Source organism: Oncorhynchus nerka, linkage group LG5, assembly GCF_034236695.1.
Source record: "Oncorhynchus nerka isolate Pitt River linkage group LG5, Oner_Uvic_2.0, whole genome shotgun sequence".
NCBI classification, from domain to species: domain Eukaryota; kingdom Metazoa; phylum Chordata; class Actinopteri; order Salmoniformes; family Salmonidae; genus Oncorhynchus; species Oncorhynchus nerka.
In genome coordinates, this window is record NC_088400.1 from 48735721 (window position 1) to 48760821 (window position 25101).

Genomic DNA, 25101 nt, shown 5'->3' on the forward strand with positions numbered 1-25101 from the left:
TCAGCAGCCATCGTTTTCATCAATTATTGAAAGGCTGGTGTGCGTTGAGAGAAGGAGGCCCCCATGTTGGACTGGGCTTTACGCTCTGCTTTGATTGCGGTATGAAGCTAGTTATCACTCAGCCTAATTGGAATTAGATGCCAGTAACAAAGAGGCTTACAGGAGCTTAATGATAAAAGGCCCCTTTAAAAGGGAAGAAAAAAAAACGTCCACCCAACAAACAGCTCTCTGATTTCCTCTGCGTGCCCCATTCCTTCTTTCCATTCCATAACTTTGCTTACAGCTCTTTAACACACAATCTGTGATGCATAGCGTAATGTATATACATAGCACACCTCGCTCATTTATTAATCATCTCTTTCTTTTAAGTTATGCTCTTTGAATTGTGCTCTAGGTGACTAACCTGTTGTATGAATTCATGAGAAAATCAATTAGAGGCGCAAGGCATTAAAACGGTGTACAAAATGTTCAAAATGATCTCTCGCTTCTTTTGCAAATAACATCCAGGGGTAGCTTGCTGCACCGCTGTTTTAATTCCATAATAAATTGGCACGTGGCCAAGGCGTCGTCGTCTTCATCATCGTCATCGCATTATGATCCTGTCCCAATAATTACACACTGCAGTTTCATGCTAGATGGGAGGAATATACAGAGTCCTTTGTCTCTGTTGAAATGTTGGGTTTCTTCCCCCTTTCGGCTTTATGTATCATGGTATGGTCGTGCTCAATTCAATTTCCGTGAATTAATTGAAATTCCATAACTGGACTGTTTCGCCAGCCTCTTGTTTTAGGCAGAGTCAATGTTTTTGAGTATATGGGCATCCTAAATAATCAATTTCAAGTCTTTTCATTTTATACTGGAATAATAACTCATTTGAAAAATCTTGCTAAATCTTTTACTTTATCATTGGTCTGCTACAGTAAGATAAACACAAAATTGCCAAGATAAACATATGGTTAGCTGGTTCCTGGGCTGTTGTGAATCAGTGTAAGTTGGAATGAATTAACTTCTGAATGAATCATCACTAATGACATTCACTGGCGTGAGTGTACAGTAACTGACCTGTTTTCGGAGCTGAGGTAGCAGATGAGGTGGGAAGCCCAGAGCAGGGGCCCGGCGTATGTGCTGAGGGCGGTGAGGAAGACAGCCGGAGCTTCTACGTAGCTCTCCAGTCCCACAAAGCCAACCGAGATGTCCACAGTGGCTATGCTGTTGGAGTTCCCCTACAGACAGACAAACAGCCAAACAGAAGACGTACGTTTTATTAAGCTTCATTTTCACAACTAACCTTAACTTACTTAGCTAACTTATTACGAAGTAGACAAAGTAGCTAAGTAACGTCGCTAAAGGAACTTAGTTAGACAAAGTACACAAGTTAACCTAAAATTAACATACAGTGGGGAGAACAAGTATTCGATACACTGCCGATCTACAAAGCATGTAGAGGTCTGTGTATCAAATACTTGTTCTCCCCATTGTATATATGAAGATTGCACAATACACTCAATGTTAACTTTTGAAAGAAGTCAGAAGCTGATATGAATAAAATGTGTCAGTCTCCTGCATGCTCCTCCACTTCCCAGGTAGCTAGCTATTCAAAGCTCGCTGTCTGTCAACTCTCTGGCCTTGTAAGGGTTGCAGTGACTGGGTGAAATCTCCCTTCCCCTCCACCTCATCTCTCCTCCTCCCCACTCTCTTTGGCTCAGTCTCATTCCCCTTTCCATTTCCTGACGAGGGCTCAGGAGTGACACAGATGTGATGGAAGAGCTCTCGGCGACTGCAGCGGGAGCTGAATTAATTCACTGGCTGATGAAGGCCACTAGCTCCCCTCTCTCTCGCCTGGGTGTGTATGTGTGTGTGTGTGAAAGGACCTGTGTGTGCCAGGGCAACGCCACCCTCCAACGGACAAACCCAACACCATATGAGTGGATCATGTACAGTGCCTTCGAGAGTAATCACAACCGTTTACTTTTGTTTTATGGCAAGTTCAGGAGTAAATAAGTTGCATGGACACACTTTGCAAAAGAAATGCATGGTTTTTGAATGACTACTTCATCTCTGTAGCCCGCACATACAATTATCTGTAAGGTCCCTCAGTCGAGCAGTGAATTTCAAACAAAGATTCAACCGAAAAGACCAGGGAGGCTTTCCAATGCATCGCAAAGCTGCGCACCTATTGGTAAATGGGTAAAAACGTAAAAAGAAGACATTGAATATCCCTTTGATCATGATGAAGTTATTAGTTACACTTTGGATAGTGTATCAATACACCCAGTCACTACAAAGATACAGGTGTCCTTCCTAACTCAGTTGCTGGAGAGGAAGGAAATCACTCGGGGATTCCACCATGAGGCCAATGGTGATTTTAAAACAGTTACAGTTTAATGGCTGTGATTGGAGAAAACTGAGGCTGGATCAACAACATTGTAGTTACTGTGATTCTAACATGTATTGGCTCAGGGGGTTGAATACTTATGTAACCAAGACATATTAGTGTTTTATTTTAATATATATTTTTCTGACATACAGTATGTTAGAATTTTTCTTCCACTTTTACATTACAGAGTATTTGGTGTAGATTGTTGACAAAACTATGCCGATAAATCAATTTTAATCCCACCTTGTAACACAAAAAAACTAATGTAAAAAGTTAAGGGGTGTGATTACTTTCTGAAGGCAATGTATGTTCAAAAGTTCCACACAGCTGACCATTTAAATGTATTTTGTTATTTAACCCTTATTTTACCAGGTAAGTCGTCTGAGAAAACATTCTCATTTACAGCAACGACCTGGGGAATAGTTACAGGGGAAAGGAGGGGGGATGAATGAGCCAATTGTATGCTGGGGATGATTAGGTGGCCGTGATTGTATGAGGGCCAGATTGGGAATTTAGCCAGGACACCAGGGTTAACACCCCTACTCTTACCATAAGTGCCATGGGCTCTTTAGTGACCACAGAGAGTCAGGACACCCGTTTAACATCCCATCTGAAAGACAGCATCCTACATGAGGCAATGTCCCCAATTACTGCCCTTGGGTATTTTTTAGACCAGATGAAAGGGTGCCTCCTACTGGCCCTCCAACACCACTTCCAGCAGCATCTGGTCTCCCATCCAGGGACCAACCAGGATCAACCCCATTTAGCTTCAGAAGCAATTCAGCAGTGGGATGCAGGGTGGTACGCTGCTGACCATGGACTGGCTACAATCGGAGTCTCAGGACATTGGGTTGTTCAACTCGGCCTACAGTAGGACTAGGTTATAGTTTTATTGAGACAAGACAAAAAAAAATCGTATTTTTCCGTACGAAAACAAGTAACGATAACAAGATGCCATGAAAAAAACGATAACTGTAACAAATACGTTTTCATTTTAGTTGATGGAAATGTGACAAGACGTCCACGTGAGACGAATGGACATTCAATTTGACATGAAGCTGTTTAATCATCAGCGGGCATGCCTTTGCGACATTTTTAATGCGATCCTCTCATATCAGCAGCGTGGTCTGATCGACCTGATCTTTTGAACGGATGCCAGGACACTTCAATTGTAACTAACCAAAACTAGAAACAATAATGTTTACTCTCCCTTACTTTCATGTAGGCTATTTTTGCTTTGATCACATCAGATACCTTTTTTTTTTTTTTTAAAGGTAGAGGCGTGGATCAGAAAACCAGTCAGTATTTGATGTGACCACCATTTGCCTCATGCAGCTTCGACACATCTTCTTCACATGGAGTTGATCAGACTGTTGATTGTGGCCTGTGGAATGTTGTCCCACTCCTCTTCATTGGCTGTAAGAATTTGCTGGATATTGGCGGGAACTAAAACGCTGTCATACACGTCGACCCAGAGCATCCCAACCATGTTCAATGGTTGACATAATCTGGTGAGTATGCAGGCCATGGAAGAACTAGGACATTTTCAGCTTCCAGGATTTGTGTACGGATCCTTGAGACATGGCGCATGGCATTATCATGCTGAAACATGAGGTGATGTCAGCGGATGAATGGCATGACAATGGGCCTCAGGATCACATAACGGTATCTCTGCGCATTCAAATTGCCATAGATAAAATGCAATTGTGTTCGTTCTCCATAGCTTATGCCTGCCTATACCAGCAAACCCCTTGCCCACATCATGGCATACACACTGTCTGACATCTGCCCGGTACAGTTGAAACTGGCATTCATCCATGAAGAGCAAACTTCTCCAAAGTGCCAGTGGCCATCAAAGAAGAGCATTTACCCACTGAAGTTGGTTACGATGCCAAACAGCAGTCAGGTCAAGACTCTGGTGAGGACTACGAGCATGCAGATGAGCTTCCCTGAAACGGTTTGTGACAATTTGTGCAGAAATTCCTCGGTTGTGCAAACTCAGTTTCATCAACTGTCCGGGTGGGCTGTTCTCAGACGATCACGTAGGTGAAGAAGCCGGATGTGGAGGTCTTTGGTTGGCATGGGTACACGTGGTCTGCGGTTGTGAGGCCGGTTACTTTCAAATTCTCTAAAATGACGGAGGCGGCTTATGGTAGAGAAATGAACATTACATTCTCAGTCAACAGCTCTAGTGGACATTTCTGCAGTCAGCATGCCAATTGCATGCTCCTTCAAAACTTCAGACATCTGTGTTATTGAGTTGTAAAAGGATCATGCTGTTTACATTTACATTTAAGTCATTTAGCAGACGCTCTTATCCAGAGCGATCAGCTTCTTTATAAGCCATACCTGTCAGGTGGATGGATTATCTTGGCAAAGGAGAAATGCTCCCTAACAGGGATATAAATACATTTGTGAACAGCATTTTAGAGACATAAGCTTTTTGTGCGTATGGAACATTTCTTGGATCTTTTATTTCAGTAGAAAGCCAATATGAGGGTTTGCGCTCAGGCTAGAATGAAAGGCGGCCGATGCGTGGGTGAGAAAATATCTGTAGAGTTCAAAAAGTACTCGTACTCAAAACCATGAAAAGGAATAACATTTCATTTCAGCTCATAAAACATGGGACCAACACTTTACATGTTTGTTCAGTGTATTTACTTGTTCAGTAATTCAATTAGGAAATTCAAACATTATAGATTATAAAATGAATTAACCAATATCATTTTTCTGAATAAACATACACGTCGCTCTCATGAGTGCTGTTGGGTCTTGGAGAGGAGGATGAGGACGGCCGGCACTCTCACTAGAGAAACTGTCACTATTCTCAAAAAGAGGAAGGAGGAGGAGGAGGAAGGCCACTGTCATTACCGGGCCCGGGCAGTAAGGTATCTGCAAGTCAGTTGGCTAGCTTCCACATGCGATGGTGTTTCATCTGTTGAGGAAGAGGTGGTAGCTTTGCTGATGTGATCTTCGGTAATTTTGCACGATCTTGATCAGATCAAGCTTTTTTGCTGCGTTTTTTGTGCAACACTTGGCCTTGCTTTTTGTTGACCAACTCGCTCTCCCTCTGACCTGATTCACATAACTTTTTCAAACTTCATAACCAGTTAGGATGCTGAGGTAGGCTGCCACCGGCACCCACTGAGAAATAGGCTAATTAGATACATGACAAGTATATTGTCTGTTTGACTCACCTACTACCCATGTAGTAGGTCATTTGACATAGGTGCGAGATGATGGGCGCATGGGGCTGCAGGGGCCTATTCGCACTGTTCCAACTGTCTGTCTGCCTGCCCCTCTACTCTCTCCATCACTGCCTCGCCTGCTCATTCTATTTGCTATAAAAGATGTGAGTGTCTGTTCAGTCTTTGGTCTATTGCGTGTAGAATAGCCTACTCATTGATAGCCCTACTTTAGTGAACTTGAGACATTGCGAGAGACAGCTTTTATTACCGATGCACTGTTCTGAATGTCTGCCTGGTATGCCTGGGTGTGCACCTACACACTCTCTCCCTCACTAGATCGCTCTTTCTTTGCTGTGAAAGATGCAAGAGTTTGTGTTCTTGGAAGTAGCCAACGGCAACTCCTCATTCTCCTCCGTTGTAAAAATACTGAATCTTGGGAGTTGACGGGAAAGGAGTCAAATAATCGATTATTTTGGAGTCGACTCTCCACCACTAGATATCGACATGGCTACAGTGTAGGCTAGCCAAGAGGAATGCTAGGTGTCTCTTTGCAGCTTTCTATCAACAGTAGCCAGCATATTGCTAGTGTGTTCCCTATCTAAGGTTTACTTTTGTGAATCTAAATAAATAAGCGCAGCGAGTAGATTGATGGGTGCTTCTTTTTGCGCTGGACAACTCCCGTTTGCTGCGTGAAGACATCAACTCATGTACTGCTCAAGTTACTCGAGAAGTTGTGACCCGCAGGAGCGTGGTTATGCATGAATAAATGGCCGATCATATTGCTCAAATACAAATAGCATGGCATTTACCTGTGTAGCCTCCACGGTTTTCAATGGTAGACTGTGACAGAGCAGGTAAATGTTGAACTGGAATGCAAAAATGTGCTGAAAAGTTACTGGCCCGACAGAGGAGATCCACTAGCCCGACCGACAAATTTTCCATTGGCCTCGGGCCAGCGGGCCATAGTTAATGTCGGACCCTGCACGCGAAAGAACATAAATTAAAGTGCAAGAAAACAATAGGCTAAGTGGATTTTGACAAATTATTACCACATTATATGGGACGTGCAAATTCACTAACGTTACATTAGGATGTACAAATTCACACTCTCTCCCTCTGTGTAAAGAAATGTGACGGCAACCATAGCGCACACAACACACAGACCCAGGTACCGAGTGGCGGGACAGACAGCAGACTGTCAAACCAGCAGCGTTTCCCTGTCGTCGCTCACTTTGTGACTGACAGGCGCCTTTCCTATCAATAGATAGCTAGAAGATGCATATCGTTCATTCTAGCGGGACCGGGCTCGGCAGACTATTTTCTGACTAGCGAATTGAAAAGTAGCCTAGTTAATTTAAGTGGAAAAGGTACCAGGCTGAAAATGAGTCTGTAATAGGTTGTATAGTCGACAGCCGGCGCTAATGAAAAACACTGTATGAGCCTTTATGGCTACAAACTCCTTCTTAAAAAGTTATAGGCAGGTGTAGGCATAGCCAGGTTACAAGTAACATACTCCACAATGAATACTATATAATCTAACCGCCCGTTACCTGGAAGTAGAAGAAGGCCTGTCCGAACCAGTAGTGCATGATGGTGGTCTGGGCAGCGTCGTAGTGGAGCTTCTTCCAGATGAACTGGGCCATCAGGGACTGGACCAGCAGGCAGCAGCATAGCACCGGCAGGTTGTGTGCCCGGAACAACAGGGCCACCAACAGAACCACACCACTGTAAGAAGATTTATTTATTGTTCAATAACTATGTAATATGAGTAAATAAGAACAATGATTTATTCTAAACTGACTTGCGTGGTTCAATAATCGGCCACCTGCCGATTGCTAGCCCGCGCCTCTCTATTCTGTAGGCTACTTGCCGTGTAGGCTACCTACCTGTAGATTTCCCACAATCCCCTGCTCTTCAGTCGGGCGTCGGCTGTGATGACCTGGGACCTCAGCAGGTCCTTGGAGCCCGTGAAGAAGATGCCCAGGATGAAGACGTACACGAAGCGTGCCTTCATCGTCCCCCTGAGGGGAGAAAAGAGATGAGATGTAGTGGTTAGCCTGTTGAGAACATTGTTCACGGAACGCGAGTGTTCAAGGGCTGGCCACTCCATCTGAATGCCCAAGAGCCTGTTACTAGCCCCAGGTCAAGTTTTCAGATGTAGTTAGTCTTACCTTCTCTTGAGTCTTTTTTGTTGAAGTAACATGTTTTGTCCGTACATTTTTTTTTAACACAACACTTTAAAAATACAGAAACATCTGCAGTTGCAGTTTTGGTGAAGAATGGCAGCAGTGATTCCCCTATATTCAGAAAAAATAGTTGCCACTGCTGCAAAAAATATGATGATAGAATATGATGATAAACAGTGCCTTGAGAAAGTATTCATACCCCTTGACTTATTCCACATTTTGTTGTGTTACAGCCTGCATTCAAAATGGATTACATTGCTTTTTTTCCTCTCGCCCATCTACACACAATACCCCATAATGACAAAGTGAAAACAGGTTTTTAGAAATGTTAAAATGATTTACAGAAATCTAATTTACATACATATTCACACCCCTTTGCTATGGCACTCTTTCAGCTCAGGTGCATCCAATTTCCTTTGTCACTACAACTTGATTGGAGTCCACCTGTGGCCAACTCAATTGTTTGGACAGGATTTTGAAAGAAACACACCTGTCTATGTAAGGTCCCACAGTTGTCAGAGCAGAAACTATGCCATGAAGTCCAATGAACTGTCTGTAGATCTCAGAGATATAATTATGATGAGGCATATATCATATATAAAACATTTCTAGAGAGTTGAAAGTTCCCAAGAGCACAATGGTCTCCATCATTGGGAAATTGAAAAAAATATGGAACTACCTAGACTCTGCCTAGAGCTGGCGTCCGACCAAATTGAACAACCAGGCAAGAAGGACCTTGGTCATGGAGGTGACCAAGAACCCAATGACCACTCTGATAGAACTACAGAGTTCCTTGGCTGAAATGGGAGGACCTACCAGAAGGACAACATTCTCTGCAGCACTTTCCCAATCTAGACTCATGGGAGAGTGGCCATACGGAAGCCACTCCTGAGAAAAAGGCACATGACAGCATGCCTGGAGTTTGAAAAATGTCACGCAGAAAACAGAGCATAAAGGAAAAGATTATGTGGTCTGATGAGGCAAAAATTGAACTCGTTGGCCTGAACGCAAAGTGCTATGTCTGGAGAAAACCAGGCACAGCTCATCACCCTCTAACACCATCCCTTCCGTGAAGCATGGTGGTGGCAGCATCATCATGCTTTTCAGCAGCAGGGACTGGGAGACTAGCAAATCTTTGACAAGAACCTGCTTTAGTGCATAGAACTTAGACTGGGGGTGAAGATCTACGTTCCAACATGACAATGACCCCAAAGCATACATCCAAAACCAAGCTGGGATGACTTCACAACAAGAATGTGAAAGTCTTTGAGTGGCCCAGCCGAAGCCAAGACTTGAATCCCATTGAAAAATCTGTGGAAAGACTTGAATATTGCTGCCTCCCCCCATCTAACTTAACAGAGTTTGAAAAATATGCGAGGAAGAAAGGGAGAAAATCCCCAAATCCAGATGTGCAAAGCTGATACAGACATACCCAAGACGATTCTCTCTGAGATCTACGGACAGTTCCTTGGACATGGTATAATTTCTGCTCTGACATGCACTGTGAACTGTGGGCCCATATATTCACAGGTGTGTCACTTTCTAAATCATGTCCACCAATGGAATTGATCACCGGTGGACCCAAATCAAGTTGTAGTGAGATATCAAGGATGATAAAAGGAAATTAGATGCACCTGAGCTCAATATGTTAATGAGAAATGTCTCTATTTTATTTTCAATATATTTGCAAACATTTCTAAAAACATGTTGTCACTGTCATTATGGGGTATTGTGTCTAGATGGGTGCGAGAAAAAAAAAAGTAATCCATTTTGAATTCAGGCTGTAACACAACAAAATGTGGAATATGTCAAGGGGTATGAATACTTTATATCGTATATTTCTGCTGAGGCGTGCTTTAAAATGGATGGTTGCTGGCTCACTGACTGGAAGTCTATGGAAACAGCTGGCATGTCATTGCGCTAACGCTAGTCAAATTTGTTTATTCATGAGTGTTTTACTCTCCCATGGGCCCAAGAGGAAAATAACAATGATCGATCCATTTGATAGTATAACGGGTAGGTGGATAGAGCTAAGTGTACTCTGAACTTGGGAAAGGTGAATAAAAAGAATGTTGGACTGAGGCCCGATACAAAGTGAGCTTGCCCATGTCAGATAATAAAATTACAGACTTTTCCCAGACTTTTCGACCTTTCTCGTTTGCAGCAATTATTGACTGCTGACTGATTCATTGTTCGTGACTGATTGACGGAGATGACTGACTCATTGTTCATGCGAGTGCTGATCGAATGCCACATTTTGTTCTTCAAGAACTGAAATGTTTTAGGCCCATCTTGCTTGGCAGACTATTTTAATATTCATCTATCTTGAATCTATTTCGTTCAAAAAAGTCCAGGGGCCTCATTTATAAAACTGTGCGGAGGATTCACAGAAAGTGCTTACACACAAAAATATTCTGACTTATAACACAGTGCCACGCACGTCCCACGCCGGTTTCCCTTAAATCACAATCAACTTGAAATTTGCCACACGTGAGCGAGCGTCTTATCACATCCTTTTAACGCCCATAGTTGCTTATGAATAGTCAGTGAAACGCTCCTAATTAATATTCATCCATATTGACTGCATGACGACAATGACGGCAAATCCCAACAGAAAGGCGAAAAAAATAAATTGCACCCAGTGTTCTTGTAGGGGAGGTTGAAGCGAGAAAAAATATATTGTTTGGTGGACACAGTGTGGGCATTACAAATGCCAAAAAGAGTGGCAGCATGTGGCGGACGCTGTGAATGCTGCTGGCTCAGAAGGTCGGAACCTCTCAGAAATAAAAAAAGAAATGCTCCGATATACAGTGCCTTGCGAAAGTATTCGGCCCCCTTGAACTTTGCGACCTTTTGCCACATTTCAGGCTTCAAACATAAAGATATAAAACTGTATTTTTTTGTGAAGAATCAACAACAAGTGGGACACAATCATGAAGTGGAACGACATTTATTGGATATTTCAAACTTTTTTAACAAATCAAAAACTGAAAAATTGGGCGTGCAAAATTATTCAGCCCCCTTAAGTTAATACTTTGTAGCGCCACCTTTTGCTGCGATTACAGCTGTAAGTCGATTGGGGTATTTCTCTATCAGTTTTGCACATCGAGAGACTGAAATCTTTTCCCATTCCTCCTTGCAAAACAGCTCGAGCTCAGTGAGGTTGGATGGAGAGCATTTGTGAACAGCAGTTTTCAGTTCTTTCCACAGATTCTCATTTGGATTCAGGTCTGGACTTTGACTTGGCCATTCTAACACCTGGATATGTTTATTTTTGAACCATTCCATTGTAGATTTTGCTTTATGTTTTGGATCATTGTCTTGTTGGAAGACAAATCTCCGTCCCAGTCTCAGGTCTTTTGCAGACTCCATCAGGTTTTCTTCCAGAATGGTCCTGTATTTGGCTCCATCCATCTTCCCATCAATTTTAACCATCTTCCCTGTCCCTGCTGAAGAAAAGCAGGCCCAAACCACGATGCTGCCACCACCATGTTTGACAGTGGGGATGTTGTGTTCAGGGTGATGAGCTGTGTTGCTTTTACGCCAAACATAACGTTTTGCATTGTTGCCAAAAAGTTCAATTTTGGTTTCATCTGACCAGAGCACCTTCTTCCACATGTTTGGTGTGTCTCCCAGGTGGCTTGTGGCAAACTTTAAACGACACTTTTTATGGATATCTTTAAGAAATGGCTTTCTTCTTGCCACTCTTCCATAAAGGCCAGATTTGTGCAATATACGACTGATTGTTGTCCTATGGACAGAGTCTCCCACCTCAGCTGTAGATCTCTGCAGTTCATCCAGAGTGATCATGGGCCTCTTGGCTGCATCTCTGATCAGTCTTCTCCTTGTATGAGCTGAAAGTTTAGAGGGACGGCCAGGTCTTGGTAGATTTGCAGTGGTCTGATACTCCTTCCATTTCAATATTATCGCTTGCACAGTGCTCCTTGGGATGTTTAAAGCTTGGGAAATCTTTTTGTATCCAAATCCGGCTTTAAACTTCTTCACAACAGTATCTCGGACCTGCCTGGTGTGTTCCTTGTTCTTCATGATGCTCTCTGCGCTTTTAACAGACCTCTGAGACTATCACAGTGCAGGTGCATTTATACGGAGACTTGATTACACACAGGTGGATTGTATTTATCATCATTAGTCATTTAGGTCAACATGGGATCATTCAGAGATCCTCACTGAACTTCTGGAGAGAGTTTGCTGCACTGAAAGTAAAGGGGCTGAATAATTTTGCACGCCCAATTTTTCAGTTTTTGATTTGTTAAAAAAGTTTGAAATATCCAATAAATGTCGTTCCAATTCATGATTGTGTCCCACTTGTTGTTGATTCTTCACAAAAAAATACAGTTTTATATCTTTATGTTTGAAGCCTGAAATGTGGCAAAAGGTCGCAAAGTTCAAGGGGGCCGAATACTTTCGCAAGGCACTGTAAGTGTAGGCCAAACGGCGAATAGCCTTACAGAGACAAAGTGTTTGTGCCACGGGTGGGGGAAAGAGGACACCGGAGCTCAACCTCCCTTGAGCGACTTGCCGGTACTAAAGGGGAATCCCTCCTGAGTGGGGGGGACACGGACATGCAAGACGCACTGGATGATCCAGGTATGTAAATTAGTATTCCCTCGTTTGATCGGTCGGTGGTGCTGCAGCTGAGCAGGACCTGAGTGTTCCAGCGGGGTCGGTGGTGCTGCAGCTGAGCAGGACCTGAGTGTTCCAGCGGGGTCGGTGGTGCTGTAGCTGAGCAGGACCTGAGTGTTCCAGCGGGGTTGGTGGTGCTGCAGCTGAGCAGGACCTGAGTGTTCCAGCGGGGTTGGTGGTGCTGTAGCTGAGCAGGACCTGAGTGTTCCAGCGGGGTTGGTGGTGCTGCAGCTGAGCAGGACCTGAGTGTTCCAGCGGGGTTGGTGGTGCTGTAGCTGAGCAGGACCTGAGTGTTCCAGCGGGGTTGGTGGTGCTGCAGCTGAGCAGGAGCTGAGTGTTACAGAGGGGTCGGTGGTGCTGCAGCTGAGCCGGAGCTGAGTGTTCCAGCGGGGTCCGTGGTGCTGCAGCTGCGTTTGTCACAAACGCCTGGGATAGGGGTTGGGGCCAACACAACCAACAGTGTCAGGGGGTAAAGCCACATTCCTTAGCTGTGCCACATTATGTAGCACAGCACACGCCCTCACAACGTCGCAGACCATTTTGGGCTTGTACAAAAGGTTTCCGCCTGAGGAATCGAGGCAGCGCCATCTGCCCATCAGAAGCCCGATGGTGCGCTCCACAACAGCGCGTACCTGGCGCACGTTGTAGTTCCTCTCCTCTGCGCTCTGTGGATTGGTGAAAGGGGTGAGCAGCCACCGCTGGAGGGGATATCCACTATCGCCTGCAAAGTTAGTGAATTGGTTAGGCACTGCAGCAGAGAAAAATTGCAATTGATTTAGAATTTCTACATTACTCATCCGTACCTAGAAGCCAGCCATCACGCACAGCTCCGGCCTCAAGACTGCACCCAACACTGCTGTTGCTCCATATGAATGAGTCATGGGTTGACCCAGGCCACCGAGCCACTACATTAGTCAGTACCATGTCCGCATCACATATGATTTGGACATTAATGGAATGATAACGCATTTGATTAATGAAAGCAAATTGATTATCACTCGGTGCCCGTATAGCAACATGAGTGCAGTCAATAGCACCAGGACATTGCTGCAAATTGCACTTTTTTATTTGCCTGTTCACCCACCGTGTAAGGAAATATTATGTAGAGATGCGTCAATCCAATTATACCTCCTAACACGTCTGGCATAACGCGGCTAAAGGTTGGCTGAGAGATCCCTGACCTGTCAGCCAATCCCTTTGAAAGGTGCCAGAAATCCGAGGGTTGTGGGACAGGCACGTCTTGGTTTCTGTGGGTGCTTCTCTGTGAAGCTGGGCCCACTACATACAGCACAGAGATCCAAGAGAACAGCTCTTGGTAATCGGAACCGGCTCTTAAGCCACTCATCATCATTGGCCAGTAAATCTTGCTGGTCTCTGAGAATTCGCTCTCTCCGAACAGTGACAAAGCAGGCATTGTGCATCATTACACATTGTAATTGCATGCCTTTTTATACCCACCCGTTTGATTGTCAAAGCTACCCAATTGCGTAACACCTTCAGGTGTGGTAATTACCCTGATTGTAACAGACAATGACAGGGCCATTATCACATTGACAGTTCTGCGCAACGAACACGTGATAACAATATATGAAACTGTGTACTTGTGTCTGCCCGATTGAGGCATCGAAAACGGAATCAGTTTAAATGTAATTTGTCCTACTGTTCACCTTACTATTTATGAGAATACATTTCATAACATGCGAGTATTGTTTAATAATTACAGATCCGATTTAAACTGTACAATATATATGAGGGGTTCTTTTGCAAAAAACGATATCTCCGTTTGTATTTATTATCCTAAATCAATTTTTTTGTGTTTTTTTTTGTGTGCACTCCAGGGAACTCTTCATATATAATACGTCAGAGGTAATATTTCAATTTATTTTACACAATGGTATCAATTTCAAAGCGTTTCTAGTTTCACCCTTCCGCCATGGGAGTCGCAGTTCTAATTTCCCCAGTTTATGTGCGTACGTATGGGTCAAAGTGTCCGTGGAGGACCAAACATTCTCCAGTCAAGTTATTTATTTATTTGTATAAATCCCAAAGTTTGCTTCGAAAGTGGCGCATGCCTTCTTTTGTGCCTACGCAACATTTATAAATGAGGCTCTGGATCTTTTCCAGACTGTAGTGTACAATTCCATATTTTTTTATGTTTTAAAAATTGCTATTGGTCTGTAACTTTTTCACATGTTAAGACCTGAGCGAGCACCATGTACACAAGATACAAGACCACTGGATTCTAGACAAGGTGGCGAGTTGAAGGGCAAGGCAATCTAGCAATTGATATGATGAAGGCAAGTACACAGATAAACACAGTCCTTTCTCCTTTCAGCTGAGGTGTGCCCTCTAAGTCTGACACTGACCAAACTAGACTGGTCCGATTACACACTTACGCAATTCTGACAAACACGGACAACCTCGTAAAAAAAAGATAAGTCCAAAAAGATAAACACAAGTCAGTTTCCCAGCCTCTTGATTCAAATTCATGTGTGTTATTTGTAATAGCAGAAGTCACAAGGACATCTGCTTTGACTAAAATCCATACGGATGAATGAATCATGATTTCTCTGCCTGTTATTATGGCACGCAGAACATTTTCTGCGTCATCGCTCATCGGGAAAAGGTACGACAACAGTAGATGCCATGTAGCCTCCTGGCAGGTAACCATGGAGACAGGGTTGTGTGAACAAGAGTCAGGAGTTTTTAATGTGAGGACACTCAGGAGTGACAGGGTGCAGATCAGTCAGTCTGCCAAACAGCAAACCCCATGCAATCCTTAGTTCAGTGTGTGTGTGTGTGTGTGTGTGTGTGTGTGTGTGTGTGTGCGCGTGCGTGCGTGATAGAGAGATATACATATGAAAATGTGCACCTAAACAATAATCATGGATTAGGCCATTTTTACTGCTAGCTGCTGTACCTAGGGAAGGAGAGGCAGAGTAATTATCAGTAAAACTCCTCTTACCTAGTGGGCAAAACATGCTTGAAATGACTTCATAATGAAAGTACAACTGGTTTTATGATGTAATTTAAACCTGTTTAGCCTGCAGGGAAAGCCCTCACCAGGCAAACCTCACTACCTAAACAAGGTGCCTATAAAAGTAGAACACTCAAGTGCCCGCCTTATTGTCAAACACGCACTAGACTGACGGCGTGTCCCCGAAAGGGGCCAGACATCCTTGAATTTTAAGGAGCCTGTAGTGATAGGAGTGGGATAAGGGTCTGGTTCACTAGGAGAGGGAGTCAAGCAGGTGTTGCGCAATGTATTATTCATTCACTGGGTTTGTATTGCAGCCTTCATCCCTCAGATGAATGGCCAGCAGTTCCTTCTAACCCTGGAGTTGTGCCCTAGCTACATCTCTCACTTGTATATTATTCAAATGTTTTATCTAAAACACAAATCCGAGGTGGAGAGAATCCCTGCCCTTCTTGGTTCTTATGCTAAGCATAGCTGGAAATTCTTGTTTTGTTGTATTTATTCTAAGCATGGCTGTGGGGGGGGTTGACTTGTTAACTGGGTTGACTATGTGAGGATGAAGAGGAGTCTCTTTTGTTTGTGAAGGTAAATGTGGTGGTGTCTGGGCTTTTCCACAGGTGCCTGTGTGCGGGCTTAAGCTGGATGCTATTTCACGGAGCAACACAATCAGCAAATTAAATGAGCTGTAATTATGGCAAACAAACGGCACGTTGAGGCCAGTGTGTGTTGTTTGGGGTGAGCGGCACAGATGGGTACAGAACGAGCAAATGCAGACATGATGCCAGCCTCCTCTCGCTCTCTGCAGTGATGAGGCAAATGCTCTCGGGGGGAAACCACACACAGAAATGTAAACCCTGGCATTTAGACGCCGGCAGAACAACCGTGCTAATAACACACTCTGATAAACTGACAGTCCATACCGAAAAAACAAGAGGAAGATTCTGTAGTGTTCTGGACACCATGCACTGCAGTCTGTGTTTTTCAGTCTGTCCATTTGTCTGTCTGGCAGTCTGTCTCGGTCTGCTTTCCTAAAGTACCTGTATAACTGGATCAAATCAAATCACATTTTATTGGTCACATACACATATTTAGCAGATGTTATTGCGGTTGTAGCGAAATGCTTGTGTTCCTAGCTCCAACAGTGCAGTAGTATCTCACAATTCCCACAATCTAAAAGTTACAAAAAATGGGATTAATAAATGGTTATTGAACAAGGTGTGTATCCTAGTTAACTTGACTGATGACAGTGATGGGAACATCCCACAGCCTTGAATGAAAAGATGGGTGTGTCCTGACGTCAAAAAGCCAGAACAGCCATCTAGTAGGGCCCGGACGATACCAGCATTGCAATACTTGTTAGTGTAGTTCTGTCCTTGAGCTGTTCTTGTCTATTAATGTTCTGTATTATGTCATGTTTCATGTTTTGTGTGGACCCCAGGAAGAGTAGCTGCTGCTTTTCCAAAAGCTAATGGGGATCCTAATAAAATACCAAACATCTTTAGGAAACTTATTTTGGAAACAAACATCATCATGTTGTCACCCAGCGTCACATTTATTTATTTTCCAAACTATAGCACACACTATTTTTCATAAAATAGGTTTTTAAAGGACCAAATAGATGTGTCTGCTTCATGTTTTCATTTTCGCCATGTGAAAAAATATTCCCGATACTGGTGTCGTCCCGGGCACTACCATCTAGGAGAGTGAAGCACAATGGATCACTCAAGAGAGGACTCCAAACCCATGAGAGACACCCGCCAAGACACCTCACATTAGTATCAGTGGATTGGAAAGATGATTAGGTAATGATAATTTTTTGTCACTTTTCGGGAGAACAGTTTAAATAGTCACCTGCATGTTCATTACTTGCTAATGAGAGCAGGCTGTAAGAGGGACGACATGAGAAACGGACAAACAGTGGTATCTTGGATGCTCAAAGGCCTTTCTATTTTGAGAATAGATTTGGTCTTGACAGAGATCATAGCCACACAGAAATGAACAAAATACATTTTGTGAACAATTGAACAAACATTGGAGAGAATGTTGAGATGCAGTGAATTCAGGAAGTATTCATACCCCTAGACTTATTCCACATTTTGTTGTGTTACAGCCTGAATTCAAAATGGATTAAATTGCTTTTTTCCCCTCTCGCCCATCTACACACAATACCCCATAATGACAAAGTGAAAACAGGTTTCTAGAAATGTTTGGAAATGTATTGAAATTTAAATACAGAAATATCTCATTATCTCATCTTTGAAAGTGCTTACAGCTGTGAGTCTCTAAGAGCTTTGCACACCTGGATTGTACAATATTTGCCCATCATTCTTTTCAACATTTTTCAAGCTCTGTCAAATTGTTTGCTGATCATTGCTAGACATATATTTTCAAGTCTTGCCATAGATCTTCAAGCCGATTTAAGTCAAAACTGCAATTAGGCCACTCAGGAACATTCACTGTCTTCTTGGTAAGCAACTCCAGCGTAGATTTGGCCTTAATATCCCAGTGTCTGGTGGAAAGCAAACTTAACCAGGTATTTTTCTCCAGGAATTTGCCTGTGGTTAGCGCCATTCAGTCATTTTTTTATCTTGAAAAACTCTTCAGTACATAACGATTACAAGCATACCCATAACATGATGCAGCCACCACTATGCTTGAAAATATGGAGAGTGCTACTCAGTAATGGGTTGTATTGGATTTGCCCCAAACATAACACTTTGTATTAATTAAGGACAAAAAGTTACCTGCTTTGCCACATTTTTTTGCACTATTACTTTAGTGCAAACAGGATGTATGTTTTGGAATATTTTTTATTCTGTACAGGTGTCCTTCTTTCCACTGTCAATTAGGTTAGTATTGTGGAGAAACTACAATGTTGTTGAGCCATATTCAGTTCTCCTATCACAGCCATTCAACTCTGTAACGGCTCCATTGGCCTCATGGGGAAATCCCCGATTCATTTCCGGAAATTGAGTTAGGAATGACGTAAGTGTTTTAATGCTTATTGACTCACGACATTTTCATTTTTCATTAATTGAATTGAATTTAAAAATCCACTTTGACATTATGGGGTATGGGGTATTGTGTGTAGATCAGTGACACAACATCTCAATGTAATCCATTTAAAAATGTGAAATACTTTCTGAAGGCACTGTATATAACGTGAACATTCTGAACTAATTCTATGATTGTGACAGAGGGAAGCTTAGAACAGGAGATCACATCAGCTGTAGGCTGAATGTGTGTATGAACAATGAGAGCTTCATTCTTATCCAGGCATGTCTTTGAAGACAGAGAGACTGAGCCTTACTTTGAACCCCTCATCCATGACACCTGAAATCCCCGCATTTGTGTGTGTGTGTGTAATGTGCAATGTGCATGCGTGTGTGTACTCAGAGATTCCGATGAGAGTCAGAATTAATATGCATCTTCATGAGGGATCTGCATGCATAAATGTTCCCAAATGAAGTGTCAGCACAACTAACATTTAAAAAGGACAATAAATAAAGGGACTGTTTTTGGGCAGGTGTAAAGCACTGCAGGAACCAATTGAGATACTATGTGTAGTTATTTTCTAGTACAAGCTGTGCTTTGACAGAACACACAACAGAACTTTGAAGATATTTCAGCAATTTTTGACACCTCGATTGCAGTGGTGTGTCAGTTCTATGTGCTCTGTAGTGTTAGTGGGAACTCTTCGGCTTCGAAGCAAGTATCCCTATACTTAAAAGGTCCAAACAATAACCTTGATAGAACATTGAAACGTTTATAGCTACTCAGCCACCCTCTGAACACAAGGTGGTTTCTCTAGGATAATGAGAAACATGACATTGCTTAAGTATCGCTCAATCTTTACCTTTCCTCACAGGAAGGGGATTATAAAAGATGGGATATCAAACAAAATCCCCAGAACAATGGAAATGAATTACAGCTGGGAGCTAAGTGATGTTCGGGAGAACATTTGCATTGCATCTCAGGGACTAGTAACGTAACTACGCAATAATGATATTTGGAACAACGTAAGTATCTTCTACATTTTTGCCAGCATTGTGTCAACTCTGGTGCCTCACTTCATTTTTAAGGGACTTTTTTCTCCAGTCCCATATCTTATCATGAGTAACATTTGACAGTACATACTTGTCTTGCAGTGGCTGCTGAAGAAAATACGATGTCGCTTTGACTACAATACATATTTTGACTACACTATTTCTCTAAAAAAAGTAGAATCTGAGGAGTTGTTTTGTTTCAGATCCCAGGTGCAACATCCAATGTTGTTGTGCCATAGAGCAAGGCACTTAACCCCAAAACACAGGGGTGTTGAAACTCAGGAACACCCTGTGCTGCTCTCATGATTGGACTATGTTTGTGTGTTATCTGGGGGAGTTGGGAGTAGAACCTCAAACTACACATTTCTGATATAATATATAAACTATTATAGTACTATTCTATTCAGCATGGTGCTGTAACACAAACGCTTCCATGCCCTTCACAGCAACTCAGGTGTGTTCAGATAACACAGAAGCCTCCCAGGGTTGCTGGGAGATGTATTTCATCACAGAGACAACACCGGCCCTTAAGCCACTCCTGTAATTCACATTAACTGCACTGGGCTGAGATATGATTCCACGTTGTCATTTAACAAGAGGATGGGTCATATCAGTGGGGCAGATAAAGGCTGGTCACAAAGACTGGAGTACTCCACCCCCCAAAGACATTCAATACTGTATGCCACAAATTACATTCACATTGAGAGCCAATCATATGTGTTCTGTGACACCTGACGTAGCCCCCCCAAAAAACAACAATTTTGATTACATTTAGGATTAGCTGAACTAGTGAGAATGAGTAGCATGGCTTTCTCACCTTAGTCGATGTGTGGGAACGTGCACCGGTATTTTCCTACTAGCACTGACTTTGCTGATATCTACATTCTTGAGGAAAAATGAATTTACTACGACTGTGATATGTAGTTGTCTCACCTATCTTAAGATATACGCACTAGTTGCAAGGGGCCCTGGGTACAAGCGTCGGATAAATAACTAAAATGTAAATGTTAAAATGTGGTACAACATACACAGACTAGTTTTAATACTGGCCTATCGACGCTATAATGATGTGAGGTAAAATGTTATAAAATATAAAACTACATGGGAAAATAAAAAATGAACAACAAGCAGTATGAACAACAGCAAAATCACAAGTGATAAAAAATAAAAATAAAAAGTTGTGACTATTACACAGAAGCTTGATGATTCAAAGTGCCTCTTAAACCACATTACTTCCCAGAATGGCTTTCCTTATGCCGGAGGTACATGACAATTCCGCTTTTTCAAAATGACAAAAACGGTCTGATTGATGACCCCATCTGGTAGGGGGGTATGACTCGACAGCGTCTGCAGGGCCATATCAATCATGGCCACTCATCAGGCCGAGGACGGGCGTCACGACAGCTAAACGCGAGACAGCAGGAGACCCAGAAATTCCAAGGCCCCTTTTCCCTCCATTTTCTGTTGACTCTACAATGCTCTTTTGGAGGAATTTGATGGAGCATTTCCTCACGTGAAACAGATGAAAGAATAGAAGAAAGGAGGGAGAAATAGAGGAATAAATGTGGGCACTCAATCCCTACCTCCCAGCTCCTTACAGCAAACACAAGAACATGTCACAGGGTATTCTGTATGATTTTAAAGGACAGGAGAATGATGATTAATTTATTATTGGGAGAAGACTACTGCATAGAGAGCTATACAAGAATTGTTTCCTCATTAAAAAAAATGAAATCTCAAATTTGCCAATTTTTTTTTGCTGTCAGTCAAGCCCAACTGCCTTACGAAGCACACACAACAAGATGCATCCTGAAATATCATAGCGAGTCAGTGTGGAAGACCCTCTTTCAGCAATGTGGGCCAGTGTGATGAGGCACAAAGGATGAAGGGGTCTCATGCTACCAGATTAGCCTGGCTGCGAGTGATTGAGCTGGGGCCGTTGCTGTTGTGGACTCAACTTAATGGGAATGCCAGGAGGTTGCCACGGCGCAAGCATAAACAACTTCCTGTGGTGATTAATGACTGGGCGACTTTGCATGGTGGCGTTGTCAATTATAGGGCAGGATAACTGGGCAGTAGCACCTGCGTACTCATTGTGTTCTTGCAGTGGGGCTGAAGACGGGCAGGCAAGTAGGGAGGCATTGATCCGAGTGGGTGGGCGAAGGAGCTCCACATTTGGTGAATAGAAATCAAAAGCACAGGGGTAAACAAAGTGATCGTCATCTTTTCCTAGTTTTTCTTCCTCTATGTATTGCTGTGTATTTTATCCCGATGTAGTCCTTAAAGATGCAGTCCGGGATCTTACTTACTTTGTAAGCCCTTACAAATTCTTAACATATTGTACGAATTGGAATTTGTAAAAAACAAAACAAATTGGAGGTCAGGACGAAACATATCATACAAAATGGATGACATAGTACACAATTTTCGGTGACCCGTTTTGGCTCATGACAAAAGCGTTCATTAACTAGTGTGATGTGATCACCTATCAAAAGGCTCAAAAAACACAAATGCAATAGAGCATTTCTTCAGATTTGATGCAAAATCACAATTGCATTAAAGGGCGATTGGGAAAGAGTAATCACTTCCCACATAATAGTCGGCGAAAACTTACTTGGACATGTTTCCACCGGAGTGTTGCCATGGTAACACAACGTTGCCCACAGCCGCCCGGTAGCTGTAGACACCCAGAAGGCCGAGGGCCAGGGCAATCTTGGAGACCCAGGAACATCGCCGCTGGACCAGGAAGTAGATAAGAGCCAATGACATGGCGGCCAACAAGGACAGCACCGTCTTGTGTTCTGAGCTGTAGAGACCGAACAGATGAACATTTAAACCACTGTAAAACTGCACTAATTACAGAGTAATTCGTTTTTGAACAATATTGCAGTTTAGTGCAGCAATATTGCAGTTTAGGGCTGTAATATTGAAAGCATTAAGCTATTTGTTGCAGAGCTCAGAGGTATTTTTTGCATTGGTAAAATGTTGCCCTTATCTTTCCATAGGAGGTTGTTTCCTTGGACTCACACCTTAGTCATACATTGAAAAATAGAAGGGGGGTACTAACTAAGAATAGCACATTCACTGTACTCAGTACCCACTGTTCTCTACATAGGAAGGGCTAGTGGAAATTAGATAAAGTCCTTGGCTCAAGATGTACACCTTCATTACAGTAATGCGAAAAATTACACATTTGCAAGTCCATTTCTCACAAGTACTCTAATAGAAGTCACTCAAGGGCAAAACATGGCGATTTTCAAATCAAATCACCATAGTATTCTAAGGGGAAAAGTCTGTAATGATGTTGGCTACAGCAGCGGATGTAAAGCTGTTTCGGCTACATTTTCTTGCCTAAACACACCCATTCAATGTTAGTAGGGACAGGGCAATTAATCCTAAACGAGTTGAGAATGGGAAAAAAATTGGAAAATCTCAGGCAAAGCAATAGAGTAAGAAGGTGTGCGGTACAATAGCTCGAAGGGACCTTCCTTCTTTGACTCCTTTCCTCCACATCATCTACTCTGATGAGAAAGGACTGGACTGGTGATAGCAACTTCCCAGTAAGCATCTAATTTTTTTACATGTACCCTTCTTTTGCATTCATAACACTGCAGTTGAAAGAGAGGAGACAAGGAAGAGGAGACCACGTTCAACTTTTTAGATGCAGCCCAGCTACGCCAGAGGAACAGCATGGCCCTGGTATCGGGGCAGGGGGTTGGGTCAGAGAAGGGGAACAGGCGGACACCTTGGGGGAGGAACATGAAGGAGGAACGATGCCCGAGCTCATTACCCAGTGTACCCACTCCGCATAGAACAGGGGGAATATGGGAAAAGGGGCAGCGCCAGACAGGGTAAAGGCCAGCTAATGAAGGCGAGCAGGAAATTCTAATTCCACAATACGCTGACCCTGGTGCCCCCCAGCGCAAGGCATTCGTCTTGTTACATGTGTCACCACGAGAATGCTAATGGAACAGAAAAACCTTGGGTTCAACAATGAGAACAGCGGGTTCACTGACGGTTCCTCAAACTTTCTGCCAGACTGGAATGTTTTTTTTTGTACATCTCTCTGAGAATCCGAGTGTGCAATGCTTCACGGATAACAATCTTATTCCGGCTCTGATGCGGAGGCAATTAGGGTTTGTTATCTTGGCACCTAAAATCCCTCTGAAGCTAGGACAGCAGAGACCCTGCCCATCTTCCCGAAAACATCTAAAACCCAACCTTTTCAACAAGTATCTTAAACCCGACCTCTTCAAAGAGCTATCTTAAGATGAACGCACTAACTGTGGATAAAAGCGTCTGCTAAATGACTAAAATGTAAATGTAAAATGTAAGAATTACAGGGAAGTCGGAGAGAGGCTTTTAACACACAATGGAAAGGAACAGACTAATGCTACCTGCAGAGACAGCCAAAGATATGATTCATTAGCTCCTACGGGAGTGACTCCATTTTTATTTATATCCTTGCTGTGAGGAAACTAGCCACCATTATGGTGCTGTAGAGACAATACGGTAAGTTAACAGACAACAGGCTCTAACGGATAACACTCAATGCGCTTTCTCTTGGTCTATTCAATGAATCTTATTTCATTCATTAGCCTAAATCCTTTGCCAAGGTATAGTACCGTAGGTTCACCAAGTTTTCTGTATGTTCAGAATGTCACTCACTTTGAAGTCAGACTATTGGATGACAACGTTTTATTGAGACATGGTGACAATTTAGCTAAGAGGCCATGCGGGCAATGCATTATAATATGGTCAAGACTTGTCATGAGCATGTCATGTCTGAGTACTTCATGCCTTCCTTAGGAAAACCCCTGAGTCTTTATACACCATGTTGAGTCTGCTAAAATGAATAGGAGCCCTGAGGTAGATTGGATTTCACATTTGTCCATATATTGTAGAGTCTACTTTGCCTAGGCAACGCTACAAAGAAGCTTGGTAAGAAAAATGACATATTGCAAGTTTTCTGGCCTGTGGGGAACTTCACTGGTCGTATCTTTTTAAGACTTAACCTCTGAGTGCTCTAACTGTTATGATGCTGCAAAATGGCTAAAGGAGCAAATCATTCAATTATATTATGTGAAGAGTCATTCCAGGGCTGACCATATACTTCAAATGAACTTTCCCTGGGTGTTTACGTCCAAGTCACATAATCCTGCGGGGAAAAAATAAATTAATAAAACCGCAGTTTTTTGCACATTTTTCTTTACATAGGCTTCCTTCCTCTCGCATCCAACCAAGCAACTAACTGAGACTTGATTCACTGTGCTGGCCAGAGCACATATTTAATGGGGTGGAATGGGCCCTGGTTTAGACTGGGAGACAAGCCCGGACTAGCCATCTGTCTGTGTGGCAGTTCTGCAGCCTTGAGGGAGCTCTCCAAGGACGAATAATGACTATGTACACAATACATGGGCAGACAATGAAGCACGTTGACCCGATTTGTGAGGGAGTGAGTACGGTGCAGCTAAGCAAACCAGGTGAAAGACTAGATTGGAAAACCAGCATATGAAAGTTTCAAGTTTCAATGTTACATGCACAAGTAGAGTGAAATGCCTTTCTTGCTAGCTCAAAATCCAACAATGCAATAACCAATGACAATATAATACTATGAAAAAACAGAAATAAGAAGAACACAATAAGTAAGTAAGCATACTATATACAGGGTCAGTTCCAATAC

General features: G+C 42.9%; 1 protein-coding gene across 4 annotated transcripts in view; it reads right to left on the bottom strand.

Moving 5' to 3' along the window:
* The window catches only part of LOC115129571 (GPI ethanolamine phosphate transferase 2-like), a 130661-nt gene that overhangs the window by 21282 nt on the left and 84278 nt on the right, over positions 1 to 25101 (bottom strand). For 2 of the 4 annotated variants that reach the window (XM_065018711.1, XM_065018710.1), the window contains 5 exons: positions 22033 to 22224; positions 7452 to 7586; positions 7116 to 7290; positions 6375 to 6431; positions 1063 to 1223 (listed from right to left, as the gene is read on the bottom strand). In XM_065018711.1, the coding sequence (XP_064874783.1) occupies positions 1063 to 1223; positions 6375 to 6431; positions 7116 to 7290; positions 7452 to 7586; positions 22033 to 22224 (720 nt within the window). The remainder of the gene's footprint in view (positions 1 to 1062; positions 1224 to 6374; positions 6432 to 7115; positions 7291 to 7451; positions 7587 to 22032; positions 22225 to 25101) is intronic. The other 2 variants (XM_029660090.2, XM_065018712.1) reach the window with 1 other exon arrangement.